Source organism: Cicer arietinum, chromosome 3 (assembly GCF_000331145.2).
Source record: "Cicer arietinum cultivar CDC Frontier isolate Library 1 chromosome 3, Cicar.CDCFrontier_v2.0, whole genome shotgun sequence".
Taxonomy (NCBI): Eukaryota; Viridiplantae; Streptophyta; class Magnoliopsida; order Fabales; family Fabaceae; genus Cicer; species Cicer arietinum.
In genome coordinates this window covers 68,798,185-68,814,799 of record NC_021162.2, presented here as the reverse complement: position 1 = coordinate 68,814,799, position 16,615 = coordinate 68,798,185, and the positions used below count along the sequence as shown (strand labels likewise).

Genomic DNA, 16,615 nt, shown 5'->3' with positions numbered 1-16,615 from the left:
TTTCACAAACCAAATTGAGATTTTAATCATTGATATTCATATAAAAACATGAATATTCACAATGGACTTTTACTTACAAATTACAATATAGCATTATATGCAATTTCCGCGTATGACTTAGCGTATGACTTACCTACGCAGACAAAACAACAAAAAAAGCTTCTTAAAGGGGAAAAGGAAGCTTGAGTTGGATGTGGAAAGAAAAAAAAACAGTTACCACAGGATGCAAAGTAGTACTCTATAATATAACTACAAATAGCCATCCCTCTTGTCTTGTTCCTCAGCTTCCTTGTTGGCAGCTTGAACGGACTTGAACCACAAGAACGCCTGAATGGAAGAAACATTAACTCATTAGCTCACAAAGATTCAATAATTTTCATTTTCTTAAATTAATATTGGTGTATGTGATTCATACAAATTTGTTAATTTAATTAACTGGACAATGGTATTCAACCCTAACAAGCAACGGAGAGGGAATGGTGAAGAGAGTAACTATTACCGAAGAGGGAATGCCGGTGAAGGCGAAAAAACCAAGCAACGGAGCATAGAATACGCTGTCAGAACTCAAAAGTCCAAACACCGGCTTTTGGTTCAAATACTCAAAAATCGAACCTATCTGTATTATCAAATTCAAAAGATCACATAAGAAAATTTAATAAGCAGCAGGAAATGAAAAAGAAAGAGAGAGAGAGAAGAGGTTAGTTACAGCGGCAATTGCGGTGATAGCAGAGGCAAGTAAATAAGCATAAAATGGAATATCAAATCCTTGTTGAGTAGAAGCGGTTTTGCTTTGGGCCTCATCTCGAGCCCATGGAGGAGGTTCATCTGAATCAGGCTTAGCCCATGAAGGGATATTTTCATCGGACTTACTGGACTCTGCTGAGCCTTGTGTCACTGCCACCACCACAAACCTATGCGGTGATTTTCTCTTCGTAAGGAATATCCTCTGACATAGGGGAACACATAAAACGGTTGTGGATTGCGATGCATTTCGATTTTGAAAAGCATGTATTGTTGGTAGTGAGGACAAGAAGGTAGCAGCACTTCCTGCCACTGCCATGGTTTTTGTAAATTGTAACAGACTAAACTCTAGCCGAATAAATCTTATCCTACATTGGGGTATGGGCCTGTCTGGTGTTATTTTAATGGGCTGGAGTTGATTTTATGGGCCCGACCGCACGGAAATATATGGAAAATAAGGTGGTTACTACTCGCACCCCATCTTATGCCATCCTTTCTGTTTACGCCAATATGGTTTGCTTTAAAAAGATTTCGGGCGAAAATGAATTCATGAGATTTATCATTTATGTAATCTAAACAGTGATACCAATCACCTAACTACTTAAACTTTTTTCTTCCTACACATTTTCTCAACTCGAAATTATTGAACAATGTCGAACACCACATATGCATTTCTCTTATTTGGAATTCATGATAGACCCATAAAAAATAATAAAATAATAAGTTGAGGTAAAAAAAAAATTCTTTAAATAGAGAACTCATAATTAAGAATTTAATATGAAACTTATTAAGAGAAGCTTAGGTTTTTGAGACTTAATTGGCTGATCTACTTATTTAATTTGTAATAAAAATGAAAGCTATTGAAACAATAGCTCAAATATAAATCATCATAATGGCAATACTGGATAGCTTCAGTTGTACTTTGTTTTCTACTTATTTAAATTTGATTTTTCTTGAGATAATTCGATACACTTTTAATTCTCCAGGTAAATTGCTTTCATAAACATTTTTACTAATAAAAGATCTTAAATTTTTTATCCATTAAATTGCAAGTGCCTTGCGTCCCAAAATATAAGTAAAGTTGGTGAAAAAAAGTTAATATATTTTATCTTCAATTTAAACCAAATACAGTGACTTTATTTAACTAATTTTTATTTATTTTTGGGATGGAGAGGTGTCCAACAAATCTTCTAAATTAAACTAATGATCTAAATAAAACAGAATTATTGTAGCCATTCAAATCTCAATCATCCTAAGCTTGTTGTGATAAATTGTTTTGGAGTCGGATCAGCTTTGAATAATTTTGTATAATTTAACATATCTTTCTTTTAATATGCATTTTAAAAGTTTTGCTTCAATTCCCCTCAATTTTTTTTGCTTCAATTAATTTAGTTTATCTTTATTTTAAATTGAAATATAATTTTGAATAATTCCATTTACTTGTAAACACAATCTCTATTTTAATTTTATTTATTAATAAAAAAATTAAAAATAAACAATTATCTATATTTTTATAAATATAAAATAACTATTTTTATTATTTTTAAAAATTATGATCATTAACTAATATTTTAAGCCTATCAAGATGGTTGAACCACAAGCCAAACCAAAATTGAATCTATTCCTCAAACCAAAAGTAACAGGATAATCTGGAGCATGAAGTTTGTGTGAATATGCTATTCATGCACTTGTTTTTTATATATGCCTCTCTCCCCTCTTCCCCTGTTATTTATTATTAACATTTTTTGTCTTTCACATGAAACTCAAACCAACATTCACAAATGGAAGCAAACGTTTTAAGAAAGAACATGATTTCGACACTAACTTCAACTCACTACGATCTGTTCAAACATAAACCTCAACATCCACCTTCTATAGTTTGTGTGCTCAAAAGGCCTTCAAATCATGACATTCCTAATGAAACAACAAAACATAGTACTAATGTCTACAAAGATAGCTGGTTTGATCTCTTAGCAATAAACCATTTATCAAAAAGTGTTCAAGCTGCCACAGGTTCATTTCATACCCTTTTGCCCCTTTCTTGCAATTTATTTATTATCTCAAGGAGAAAGTGCAGACTTTGTAATCTGTATCCTTTGCAGGATTTAGAAACAATAAGAGTGGCTATGAGAGTCTTGTTGAGGCAGCTATTATGACAAAACAGAAATTTAATCCTATTCAGCAGCAAGAGGTTATCATTCAAGCTCTTGATACAGCCTTCCCTAAGATAATATTTTCATTGGTAAGTCCATTACTCATTATTATTTTATTTTCTTCTTGCATGTTCTTGCTTTCCGATATAGTTTCAATAATAATATTTAAATATAAGTTGTAAGCTTAAAATCATAAATTCAACAATATCTCTGCACTTAAAGACATAAATACAATTGGTTTAATATCTTAATCAAATCTTATGTATTTATTGTCTGTGTTTTTTGTACTTATATATTCTTGTAAACCGAATTTGTTATTATATAAGGTTCAATTGCTCCTTTAAACCTCAATTTTAAACATCTCAAGTAAAATATTTTCCTAGTCATTGTTTATTATCTAGATGGTTTCAAATCGTAGATATATCGAAATTATTAATATTGTAGACAATTATGCTAAAGTGCAACTAATATGACTTTGGAGAGACACAACATTTGAACACAAATTTTGGGGAACACACATGAAAAAAAATTAAAAGAAAAATAATTTAATCTTATCATTCAATCATTTTTTCTTTTATTTTTTATTTATTTGTGTGAATATACCTAAAAAAATTTGTGTAAATGTTGGTCTATATAAATATTTCTCTATGACTTCGATTAGAATCATATTGTGGTGGGAGAGACGTAAAAAAGTATTGATTTCTCTCTTGGAGACTGCAGCCGCAAACTTTTTTTGAAATTAATGTAACTATGAATGGAAAAGAAATTTTAGAAGTTGATATATCCTTCCTTTCATCAAGGTTTAGTCTTTCTTCAATAGTATCTTTTTGTTTCTTACTTTTTATTTTAAATGCATGAGCATTGTAATTTTCCACAATGAATATGTTGTTATTATTGTAGATAAAGAAACACCTACCACCATCTAAATTCACAAGGGAACATTTTGCCATTTTCAGCAGTTTGTTCTTTACTTGGTTAGTTGGGACCTCCGAGGTAAACAACTATCATATATGTAGCTATATATTTTGTATTATTTTTATCTAACGTGTATATTTGATATGTTTGTGATTTGATAAATCACATGAATGTTATTTTGTATTGCTAAATTACCATGTCTTCCACTAGTTATGAGACTGAAAAATGGTGAGTGTAGTGGCCAAATGGACTCCACTTAAGTTTTGTGTGTTGAAAAAAAAAACGAATCATTGTTGGGCCAAATGGAATCCATTAAGTCATGTAAATGGCAGAAATCAGAATAGAAAATAGAGTCAGCAAAGACATCATCAACAAACAATACGTTTATCAAAAAGCAAGTGATTAAAAAGACTCTTGCATGGAAACAGAATGGTTGTAATATAAAATTTATAACATATCATATTGATCATCATGTCGAATCCTTGTTGACATAGTAATTCAAAACGGATATGAACCATCAAATTGGAGAACTCGATTGAAAATATACTGTTAAAAATGCATAAAGATCCTTATGTATTTTTTAAGTTATAAAAGCTCAATTAACGAACTATTCTTTAGAACATCGATGAATTTTTATTTTGAAAATAAATAAAGTTGCACTTTAGTTGATTATAAATAAAGGGAGTCAAAGGTGGTTGGTTGTATGTATGGAGAGTTGAAATGACAAAGTCATAGATGAACTTTGACTCTAATAAAAATTATTAACTAATTATTAACATTAACTATTAAGAAAAATGAAATATAAATTAATAGTTGCCTTATAGTTATAGCTGGAGTTCATGGTAAAAGATGATAGAAACATTTGTACTTTGATGTATAAATTTTTAATATATAATACTCTTTTGTTTGCATGTGAATTTATTCACTAAACTTCTTGAAACCAAAAAAAGTATATCCTTCCTCTATCCGTCGACCTATGATTTAAAAAATGATTTTAGAAGGATTAATTAATCTCTGTAATTTCACCATGAGAAGGTGAAAGAATCAGATGTCAACGGGAGAAGAGAAAAAAATGTAGTCTACATAAAAAAATGCAGGTTAGTTTATTTATTCATTCGTTCATAATTCATTTATATACATATTATTAGTACATCTTTGTCTAACATTAAAATGATGCTTACCCACCTAATATTTTTATATACATAAATATTAATAAATTAATAATTGAGTTAATTTTTCAATTTAAAACTAAAATCTATTTTTTATAACTCATTTAACTTCTCTCAACTTAGCAATCAAATTATCTCCTAGAGACTCACTTACCCACATAATTAAGAAACATTGTGTCCAACACAATCTAATCTACTATTCTATGATTATTACGTTTCTCCCATACCCACACTCTCATTATGATTATTGTCATGATGACCATATCAAGAGATTTTTTGTTATATATTGTCAATACCCAAATCATGATTATTGTTATATCCATCATTCCCTCTGAGGAAAAAAACTAAAAACCATGGTTTCCTAATTTTCTCTTAGCAATCTAAATTCAAATTCACCCGACTCACAATAAATGTCTTTTAAAGTTTTTGTATATATATTAAGAAATGTGATAATTATAAAAATTATTTTAACAAATTATTTATTTAATTATTTGTTAATTTTTTACTATTATTAATTTAAAATATAATAATATTTTAAAAATAATATATATAATAATTATTGAAGAGTAATATAAGAAAATAATAATTAAAGTTGCATTGAAAATTATGAATGATTTTTATTTTAAGATATTTTATTTTGTATGTTAAAGTCACACTTATTACGAGACTTAGAAAGTAATATTTACAGGTTTTTAGAAGAGACAAATTGTGTAGGCATGTGTATTAATCTCTGTAAAATTCCAACTCAATCGTTTGTAAAGAACTCTCTGGGTATGCCAGTCAACATGGTACCAAGTAAGTATCTTAAGCAATTGCTTGCATGAGTATAAGCATGATAAACATAGTATATTTTAAGTATTCGTTTTCTTCATGAAAATATTTTATATTTATTTTTAAAATATAGGTTAATTTTAACTTGTTATTAATTTAAGAGACACGAGACTCTCTAAAAATAGTCTCTTATCGCTTTGTGAGTAACTAAAATTAAAAATAAAAATGAAAATAGAAATTATTTATACTAAATAAACAAGCCGTTAAAAGACCAATTTCAAAAATACCATATCTCATGAACCTAAATAATATTCATAAGTTAAACTTCATATATGTTTTTTTTTTAATTATAATTAATTTTCAAATATAGTTTTAATATCATGAATGAATTGTGTTTACCAAAAGCATTCAAATTGAACATGATGAGTAATGTGTCAACATTTTGAGACATTTCTATATATAATATAACTAATTACTAATAATAAGGAGATAATAAATTCAATCCTTAAGTACAACGAAATACTAATGATATTAATAATACTAATTAGTAACATGAGAGTGATGAAAAATGTTTTGTTAAGTTGTACATGACTCTTAATGAACTATAGAAAATAAAGGAAATTCCTATGATTAAATAAATCTCAACAATTGAAGTATACAATTAGATTGATTTTTTTATTTGCAGATTTTGATGACATGAGTTGTGAGATGATATTTGGACAGGATCCTCCAGCATCAACTGATGATCCATCACTGAAAACACCTTGTTATAAACAATGTGATTACATTTTTTTCACATGCCAATTTATATTTTCAATAGCTAAATTAACATGCTTTTTGCAGACCAAAAGGAAATTTATTTTTGGCATGCAAAGTGGCAAAATTATTTAAGAAATGTAACTAATATAATGTATGTTGATATATCATACAGGCAAGGCATATAAAAGTCATGGAACAAACTGCCTCATTTAATGCAGAAGGTATGGATGGAAGAAATCATTTTAGGATACAACTTATCACTTTTTACCAACCACTAATAGTTACATTATTACATGATATTTTTTTCTTTCTTTAGAGGAATCAAAGTGAATTATTAGTGTCAATTAATGTTAACAAACTGATATTGTTCAATTGATCTTCTCCATGCAATAAGGATTAACTTGATATTGGTGATGAAATCATTGGTGTCTTTTATCCATGATTGCAGAATGAAATAATTTTGGGAGAAGTGGTTTGACTTAAGATTTGTTGCAGGCTTTTAGGACAGCAAGGATGAAACAAGAATATTGTCTCCCACGTTTTGTATGCTGCCACAACTCATACTTATCAGCCATAGTTTCTCTCATTATGAAAACAACTAAGTGCACCAAAGCACTTAAAACCAATCATTACTTATTGGATTTCTATCATTTTAGTAGTTTGAAAGTTCTTTCCTTTTGGTTTTCAAATATCAAATCTATGTGTAAAAAAAAATCATAAGTAACCAATAGGCCAATGGTTTATTCATATGATATGAAAGTGGTTATTTCCAATGTTTCCAGCATTTTCACTATCATATAATATTTATATTTTGACATCAAGCACCTAGACTTTTGACTCTAGAATAGTGATTTTTAGCTCTAAGAATGAGTATTTATTGTCCCAATTATAAATTTGAAGAGAAATGTCAGTTTAAAGGTAAAAAATTCCAATTTTTAGAGTGAAAATTATACGTTGGAAACAAAATTAAAACAAATATGAAACTCAAAGATAAAAAATTTCAATTTTAAAATAGAGTGATTATATTTTTAAATGTGATAAAATAGAAAAAATTATAAAAGTATAATTAAGTCTAAAAAGTTAAAAAAAATGTATTTTTGATATTATAATTAACACATTTAACTATCATTTCTTTTAAAGTACACATATGATACTCTCTCTTATGATTTCTTCGTTTTAAAACCTCGTCTAACATTATATTTCACATTGTAATAAAATGACAGATTTGTCGTCGTATAAATGTTAAAATTTATCATTCAGTTTTTTAGTATAAAAATGAGTATTATTATTTTCTTTTTTACCAAAAAACTTAACATGTATTTGCCAAATAACTTATTTTTAAGATTTCTGATACCATAAAATTTATTTGAAGTTTTCTAGAACCACTACAAAAAAAATGATCTACTGTGACACTCAAGTTTTAGTGATATTTTTTTACCGTCACTATAATTTCTTTTAGCTACAGACAGAGTGTCACCTATTCTATATAATAACTTTTAAAAAATAAAATAAAATATTTAAGTCCAAAAAATATTCACTTATTTTATTGTGTTTCTTTCCAATTTCCATTTCAGAATCCTTTTTCCTATTCTTTTTTTTCTCCTTCTATTTCTTTCTCAAATTTTCTTCTCCTTCTATTTTCTTTCTCAAATTTGTTCAAAAGGTATTCTCAATTTCAATTCTCCATTTCATCTCACAAATCTCAAATTAGGGTTTTTCTCGTGACTTACAAGACTTTTCCCCTATTCTTGCAATTTAACCTCTGCGTCAATTAGGGTTTCTGCATCATTTTCTACGTAAATTGGGCCTAGCGGTGTTGAAAGTCCAACTAGCTAATCGGTACTCGATATGTCCACTGACGATAGGATCTTACATTCATCGATCGGTTTGCGTAATACGAGAGCGAAAATGGAGAAGAGGATCACCCTACTTCAGACCGTTGCCACCGCTGGTGTTTTCTCTACCGTTTCCTTCTGGTAACTATTTCTAAACTCTCATTCTAACTAATTTGCTACGAACCTAATCTGAATTAAATTCGCGCTGTTTAGGTATGGATTCATGTTTGGCCGAGAATCCTCTCGCAAAGAGCTCTCTCAGTTAATTGAAGATCTCCGTCGTGGAAATCCAACTTCTCCTCCTCCTCCTCATTCTTGAAGGTCTTTCTTCTTAATTGTACTCGTTATGATTTTTCGACGCTTACCTATATGTTATTTATTTTGTCGATAATAACTACTTGAAACTCTCACACACAACTTCGTAATCTTAATTTATACACTGTGTTCAACATTCACTATGTCCTCTTTTTCTACTCCTACATCTGTTACTATTACACAAATTCATGCTATCTATGATGTCATAGGTGGTTTGCAAAACAGGTTTTTGCATCCAGATATAGTTGCTGACTACAATTATATATTTCTTTGGGATGAGGACCTTCTTGTCGACAATTTTAACCCGAAAAGGTAAAGCACTTGTGCATGTCTTATTAAATTTAAAATTGTCCAAAACATGATAATTTTCACTGGCAATCAGTTGCGGTAAGGATAGTCGGATGATACTAAATTAAAGTTTTTAGTTGACTACATTTGATATGTTATTGTTAATTCTTTTTTCAAATGGTGATTATTTTATTCCCTGTGTTTTGATTTGGTGATTATGTGGTTAGGTATTTATCTATTGTTAAAGAAGAAGGACTAGAGATATCACAGCCTGCACTGGATCGTGATAAATCAGAAATTCATCATCCACTGACAGCACATATAGCAGGATCAAAAGTGCACAGGTTAACCTCATTTCCTCCCACCTCTAGCTGTTTAGCAACCGTGTTCATTTGGTAGATCTACATCCTTATTATGATATAACCGACACAGTACTCTACTAATGAACTAGGTTATTACATTGTTCCTTGGACACACTCACACAGACATAAGAAGCATCTCTGTAAAGTGTGCAAGTGTTGAAGAACATGTCAGCTCACAAATTTATCCTTATTATTGATTTTCTCCATGTATATTCACCAAAATTTTCCATATTATTGAAGTGTACTTCTGCGATGAGCTTTTTTATCAGTCATTCAAATGATTTACAGTTCCCTTAAATAATTTTCATGTTGCTTTGGATTTTTTACTAGTTAATCTTTTGTTTGCAAACAATTGCTAAAATTTACTGTTGGTATTATGATGTCTCTTTGCAGAAGGTATTATAAGTTAAAAGGTAGTGGAAGGTGTGATGACAGTAGCACTACTCCTCCTTGCTTAGGGTAAACAGCTGCACTGTCCAGTGTGATTTTCTTTTAACTCCATCATTAAACCATTTGTGATATTAAACAGAATTTTCCATTTAAAATGTATAGACATTGTTTTGCAGGTGGGTGGAAATGATGGCACCAGTGTTTTCTAAAAAATCTTGGCAATGTGTGTGGCATATGATCCAGGTATGGATAAGTAAAATGTGAAAATTAAGATAAACAATTTCTGTTTGAGAACATATATGATATGGCATAACAGTTTTTGTGTGTGTGTGTTATATTTGAAAAAATGTCAACCTTTTTTGGTTACTGAAGTAAGGTTGTTCACACTATGTACTTAAGAAGAAGCCACTGTTTATGGTAAGATCAAATTGAATGAACATTTTTTTCTAAGTGGAAGGTTTTTATGTTTGGTATGTTACCGTTAAGGTTCTAATTTCTTTTATACCGTATTCTCTTCTGCATCACCATCTGAGGTGGTCTGAATTTGATATTTTTATTCATAATTTGAAGTTTGATATCAGCTTATTTATAGGAAAGTTATTACCTAGTTACAGAGAAGAATGTTTTTAACTTTTTATTAATCATGTTACATGTATGTTCAACCATAGGGTGCGATAAAATATTGTTTATGTAGATGATTGGTGAGCTACTTGTATTTTTAATATGTTTGTTTTGGATGTTTTCGGTGTTGATTTTTTGTAGATTCCCTAAACTTAGGTTAAACATGGTGCTTCCCACATTACGTATTTCATGATCTGAAGATTTTATTTTATTTCCCTAAGAAACTGCAAATTTTGCCCCTTGTTAACTTGGGCCGGGTATTTGTATTTAAGAGCTGCCATGATGTCTTTTCCTACCCCCCTTTTTATATTTTTGCAATATATTATATCATTCAGTCAGCCATGTTCCTTGTTATGAGTTTCTTGCTCATTTATTGTGCCTTTTTTTCTTACTTTTGTATAAACAGGCTTTAAATGTCCAATCAAGAGCATTACTTATGCAGAAGAAAAAAAGATTGATTTTTTTTTTTAATTTAAATAGTTGTTTTTTATGTGGTTTTTTAGGCCATGCCATCTCCCACGACTGGGAGTTTCATGATGCTCTGACTAATGAAGGATCAATGCTCAATTCTGTCACACTTGAGCAAAGGAATAGGGATGTGCCTACTGCCTCTGATATTGCTTGCCCTTTCAAATTCAAGATTCAAGCCAATTTGGATCCTAATTCTTTTCCTTCTGTTTTATGTTCTCCTGCCTGGGATCTATTCTAGACTAATAATTTAATAAATAATAATAGGTTTTAGTGACAGACAATACTGTAGGAATAAACTAAATTTTGATTTATATTTTCCTAGGTTTTAGTGACAGTCATTGTTGTAGGTAGAAATAAAAAAACATATTGTGACACTCCTCATAGCATGTAGTGACAGTCCTCAAAGTGTAGCAGGACGCCCCCTTAAAGTTGACACTAAATCTGGGTGTCACTCAAAGTATTATTGACCTTTACCTACAGTTTATAACTTTTAGTGACACATTTTGCATGTCACGATACATCAATTTTTTTGTAGTGAACTATAATAAAAAATAAAATAAAATTCAACATTTTCGAAACACAACCATTACTGAAAAATTTAAAACCATAAGTTTTCCGAAAATTTTATCATTTTTATTTTAATATTTTTTTTAATTTATTCAACCTTATATACTAGAATATTTTTTTAAAGATTTCCCATACATACTTTTTCAATCTTTTGTACCGGAATTTTTTTAAAAGTTTTCCGATACAAACTTGAATACATTTTCAACCTTTTATAACGAAAAACTTTTTGGAAATTCTTTTTAAAGTTTTTCAATATAAATGTGTATACCTTTTCAACCTTTGTATTAAAAAACTTTTTTAAAAGTTTTTAGTACACATCTTTTGAACCTTCTGTACCGAAAATCTTTTTTAAAATTTTTTCAGTACAGATTTCCGGTACAAACCTTCTATACATGATTTTTTTTTAAAGTTTTTCGGTTAACCTTTTGTACCGAAAATCTTATAAAAAAAATTTCAGTAGTTTCTGAAAATCTTTTAGGTACACAAAAATTTGAATTGTTTTATCCGAAAATCTTTAAATGGTAAAAGAAAGAAATCTGAATTGGTAAAATAATAATAAAAAAGAAAAAGAATAATTTGATATTTTTGAAATATTATAGGGATATAATTTAAATTGGAGGTACACGGTATAATTTGCGACAAAGAAGGAGGTGTAAAAAGTTGGCCCAGTATTGTCAATTGAAGCCCAGTAGCCAACTAACAAGTTATTTGAAAGCACCAGCCATCATTTGTTAATGCCTATTAGATATCACTTATCTTTTCCATGATAGCAGCTGCTAGATAATGCCCAACTCATTTTTCAGTTCTTCAACATGCAAACAATTTTGTCAATGTGACTACAGGGACGAGTAAGAATGCATAATTATACATTGCATGTTCTGTTCCATAGCTTTGAGAGTGATTACATAATCTCATATTAACAATGGAGATTCATGGGAAAAGAGAGAGACATAAAAATAGACGGTAAAGTTTCAATTGAATGTCAAATAGTAATGAATACAAGGATCTTAAAAAGAATATATATAGTAAAATATAAAAATAATTTAACCACCAATTTAAAAATTTAAAAATGTAAAAGATCCAATATTATCATGAGGTGAAGCGACATAATTTTTTGGTATAATAAAAAAAAAAATTGTCAATTTTTTAAAGGCAAGATCTAGTAATTTTGATTATTGAAAGCAAGATCGATATCATTATATTTATACTGAAGATACATCAATTCAATAGTAATAATATAGTAATATCATTGTCATCAAACAAAATGTTAAATATTACAAAAAGTTTAATGTAAATATTGTAGATTTTTTTTTTATTTCTGCAATTATTTTTTCATTTCTTTGTACAAGTTCTTCCTTGCATATTTCACCATCCATTAAATACTTTCTAGAAAAATAGAGAAATCATTATTAATTAAAACAACTATGTTACAACTGTTTTTTTTAAAGAAATTTGAAATTTGTCTCTTAAAATTACAAAGTAATATTTTTATTATCACGTTAACACCTCATGGACGATCAGTTTAAATACTTCAATTAAACAAAATCCTAATAACATATGTCATAAATTTATAGGTTAAGAAAAGTTTTAAAATTATTTTAAAAACGTTATTTATAAATTTATTATTGAGCACTTTAAACCGTGCGAAAATTGATTACAAATGTTATCTATATTTTTATAATAAATTTTCATTTTCTATGAAGGAAATTTGATTTTCATCAAATACCTTTTTATTTTTTAAGTCAATTTCAAATTTAACAAAGTGATTGAATTTAAATAATTAATAAACTCCAACTAAACAAAAATTATTAAAAAAAAATTGAATTTTAATTAAAACAATTTTTAATTATATTTTATTTATCTTTCTATTAAATTTTAAATTATTAAAAATCAATTTTCTTAATAACAGTTATATTATTAAAAAAATTGACACAAAGTACAGGTCGTGTATGTACAACTATAAAGAAAGGTATTACTTCCCTAGTTCCCTTAGCTTGGCTCAATTATTAGCACATACTGACAAGTTTACATATCATATGGCAAAGGACCCCCTGAGGGAGACAAAGCCTGTTTAGGAAACAATAGCCAACATAGCCTTTACAACCAACAAAGGTTAGGAATGGCCACATTTAATGATAACTTGTGGAGAGTCATGTGCCTCTGCCATTTCACTTCATGTACTTCTCATTCATATTATGATTATGCATTGCTAAGTTTGTGCACACCAGGGATAACGAACCCCAATTTTTAAAAATTTAGTAGTATCTTTTTCTTTTTCCCTAAAGAAAAATAAAATATTTCTAAACTGAGTAACAATAAAGTTTATTACAAAATAAGCTAGAAAATAGCAATTCAATACCACTCACAACAAAACCAACAAACAATGTTAAGCTAATATATGTTTCTTTATAGACAAATAAATGGATTTAAATATCATTTGCTTAATACACAATGTAATCCTTTAGAAGACGATAATCCGTCTTTTGGTGTGGTTTAAAAAAAACATTTTTCATATACTCTATACACATGCAAATCAAATGGCCGCCAAATTCTGAAGAACACTTCTCACCCCTGACTAATTTAGCACATAATACTACAAATTTCCAGAAAATAATGACATTCAAAAAATAAATATTGTAATAATTTCCCAATTACCTGAATATAAAAGAGAAATTGAATTACTGCCCCCAGGTAATCTTAATCAACTAATTTCTCTGTAGCTATCCATACTCGTATATGTACAACTACAAAATGGTCATTTAAGATATGTATAACTACAAAATGTTCATCTTAAAAAAATTACAAACACCACATTTTTTTAATCATGTCATGCTTGTGTATGTACAACTACAAAACGGTTATCTTAATCAACTAATTTTTTAATACATATTAAAATTGTAATATCATGCCAAGTATGGAAACTAAATATAAAATTATTAGGAGTTATGAAAATAGAGAAAAAAAATGATATCAATTTTCATTTTATAAATTTGTGTTAATTTTATAAGTTAACGATGCAATAAGCCAACACGGTTATGTATCATTAATCGTAATTTTATGCTTTTGTTCTCTAAAGTATATTTTGTCCAGGAAGATTTAAGTCCGATTAACCTACGAAACGAGGATAAAGAGGATAAGTTAAGGAATGAAATCAAATAATTGAAGGACACTAGACAGAGGACCTTAATTGTTACAATTAATAACTGGGCCTACTCAGTGGCAAAAACGTCAATGCAAGTGGAAATAGATGGGCCTATAGGCCCACTAGAAAGTCAAGGCTCATGTTACCCGGAAGAAGGAAAAGGCTGTTTCTAAGATAGGGTAGCTCCCAAGTCCCATCCAATCAAAACCCCGCCAATTTCTTAATAATAAAATGCAAATAATATTGTGTATGTCTGAAAAAAAAAACTAGATATAATTATTTTAATAATATAAAATATTTTTCTTCAACGTATAAATAGTCAAACATAAAATATAATTCTATAAAATAAAATAATAATTGACGTATAAAAATTACGGACCTAATTCAGCCAAACTTCAAGCACAATAATTAATGGGTATATCATATTTTTCCTAATGACAAACATCATTCAACAATAACAACAACTTTTTATTAAAATGAATATTTCAAAGTAACTACTTCATAAGATAAAACTAAAAGAACAAATTCAATAATAAAAATAACATATTAAAATTGTAGATTAAATACAGTAAGTTTGCTACACTCATTACCACTAAAACCAAGTTTTTCTTCCTCCTGTTGTGTCACTCCTTTTTTTTCCTTAAGCAGCACTGTTTGTTTTTTGTTTTTATTAAAGATTTTAATCACTTCCTTTTGTTTCTTATTCACATGGGTCAAGCCTAATAAATACATTTTTTTTTCTCTAATAATAATAACAATAATAATATTATTATTAAAATAGATGAGTTCCACTTAACTGTGCACATTTCACTTTCAAGGGCTTGCCTATTGCCATAGCACATGATGCATGATGGAATGCAAAAATGTCTAACTACAAGTTGTAGCTATCCTGATATATACTATAATCGAGGGAAGAAAAATAGTAAAGAGAAGGGTAATTGCATAGTGAATAATTGGGCATGCAACAAGTGCTTGTTTTTATTCTATATTTAGAGGTGAGAAAGACAAGAAGAGAGGTTGGATCGGGTGAGAAGTTGCTATCAAGTAGTTAATGTAAAATCACCCTGCCACTAATTAAGGAACCAATTTTGCGGCTTCACTTCCTCCGTTTAACAACTTTTATTTTCTCTCGTCTTTTTCATTAGATAGACAAAACATTAATTTTTTATATATATAATTAACGTATCTCAACAATGAAATCTCATAGTGTTGGATTATAGTATTTTTGAAAGACAAGAGTCTGGATTTAGAATAACACCTAGCTACCTAATAAATTCATAGACTTACAGCGATATTTGAAACTAGGCCCTTTAAATACCATCAATAACAACATTAAAGGTATTTTAAGCCGAATTAAATTTTAGATTATTAGCATTACAAAAGATTGAATCATCTAATCATTTTATAAAAATTAATTAAAAATATATAAATAAAATAAATAATATCATTTTTATTAAATTATATATATTAAATATGATATATTATTAATATCATAAATATATAACAGAAGATATTTAAAAATAATGCAAATAATATATTAATTAAATAGTATAATTAAAAATATATATGTACTATTTTAACCATTTCACAAATCTAATAAAAATTCAATATTTTGTCTGTTAAAGTGGGAGTGCCAATTGATTTGCATGGGGTCTCCACTATCTTTGTGTAGAACCTCCTCCCATTGCTTACATATTGAGAAAAAAACCTCAACCACAAGCAACATTAGTGACCCCATCCCATAACAACTTTCCACCAAATCTAATTGCTAACAATTTATGCACATATTTTATTTTGACTAATTTTTACATGGATTTAAATTCAAATCCAGCTTAGGTATGTACCAACTCTAATGAGTCTCCCATGTCTAATTTATCTAAACTTTTTTACATATAAAAAATAATTTTATTTACTTTTTAAACTTTCATGCTTATTTTAACGTTGCTTTCCAATGTTCTAAAGTTATAATACGCAATTAAATACAAAATTTACATTAATTATAAAATTATAAAATTAATTTCTGAAAAATATATTTTACAATTATAAAAGTCTTTGAAATTTTTTATTTATTATTAGAATAATCAACAATTGTTACAACATCTAGACTAAATTAATT

The 16,615-nt window shown here is 28.5% G+C and overlaps 3 protein-coding genes across 3 annotated transcripts; 2 read left to right on the top strand and 1 right to left on the bottom strand.

Moving 5' to 3' along the window:
* Positions 1-1,082, bottom strand: LOC101501263 (uncharacterized). Its single transcript, XM_004493675.4, has 3 exons — positions 707-1,082; positions 500-616; positions 1-327 (listed from the first exon to the last, which is right to left on the bottom strand). The coding sequence occupies exons 1-3, from the start codon at positions 1,058-1,060 to the stop codon at positions 250-252; spliced, it is 549 nt and encodes a 182-aa protein (XP_004493732.1). The 5' UTR covers positions 1,061-1,082; the 3' UTR covers positions 1-249.
* Positions 1,083-2,353: 1,271 nt separating this feature from the next.
* Positions 2,354-7,274, top strand: LOC101500933 (beta-carotene isomerase D27, chloroplastic). Its single transcript, XM_004493674.4, has 8 exons — positions 2,354-2,754; positions 2,844-2,983; positions 3,795-3,887; positions 4,845-4,906; positions 5,667-5,773; positions 6,435-6,527; positions 6,681-6,729; positions 7,004-7,274. The coding sequence occupies exons 1-7, from the start codon at positions 2,523-2,525 to the stop codon at positions 6,719-6,721; spliced, it is 768 nt and encodes a 255-aa protein (XP_004493731.1). The 5' UTR covers positions 2,354-2,522; the 3' UTR covers positions 6,722-6,729; positions 7,004-7,274.
* A 1,142-nt stretch (positions 7,275-8,416) lies between these two features.
* On the top strand, positions 8,417-11,051 carry LOC140919847 (uncharacterized). The gene is made up of 7 exons (XM_073366521.1): positions 8,417-8,473; positions 8,616-8,664; positions 8,868-8,970; positions 9,174-9,290; positions 9,702-9,767; positions 9,875-9,941; positions 10,823-11,051. The coding sequence occupies exons 1-7, from the start codon at positions 8,417-8,419 to the stop codon at positions 10,862-10,864; spliced, it is 501 nt and encodes a 166-aa protein (XP_073222622.1). The 3' UTR covers positions 10,865-11,051.
* The last annotated feature ends 5,564 nt before the right edge of the window (positions 11,052-16,615 follow it).

Excerpts from the sequence above, each read along its gene's own strand:
- LOC101501263 (XM_004493675.4), bottom strand. The coding sequence starts at position 1,060 with ATGGCAGTGGCAGGAAGTGCTGCTACCTTCTTGTCCTCACTACCAACA. Across the intron at positions 617-706 it reads CTATCACCGCAATTGCCGCT|ATAGGTTCGATTTTTGAGTA; the intron begins GTAACTAACCTC and ends TTGATAATACAG. Across the intron at positions 328-499 it reads TCACCGGCATTCCCTCTTCG|GCGTTCTTGTGGTTCAAGTC; the intron begins GTAATAGTTACT and ends TCTTCCATTCAG.
- LOC101500933 (XM_004493674.4), top strand. The coding sequence starts at position 2,523 with ATGGAAGCAAACGTTTTAAGAAAGAACATGATTTCGACACTAACTTCA. Across the intron at positions 2,984-3,794 it reads CTAAGATAATATTTTCATTG|ATAAAGAAACACCTACCACC; the intron begins GTAAGTCCATTA and ends TTATTATTGTAG. Across the intron at positions 5,774-6,434 it reads GCCAGTCAACATGGTACCAA|ATTTTGATGACATGAGTTGT; the intron begins GTAAGTATCTTA and ends TTTTATTTGCAG.
- LOC140919847 (XM_073366521.1), top strand. The coding sequence starts at position 8,417 with ATGGAGAAGAGGATCACCCTACTTCAGACCGTTGCCACCGCTGGTGTT. Across the intron at positions 8,665-8,867 it reads CCTCCTCCTCATTCTTGAAG|GTGGTTTGCAAAACAGGTTT; the intron begins GTCTTTCTTCTT and ends ATGATGTCATAG. Across the intron at positions 9,291-9,701 it reads GCAGGATCAAAAGTGCACAG|AAGGTATTATAAGTTAAAAG; the intron begins GTTAACCTCATT and ends GTCTCTTTGCAG.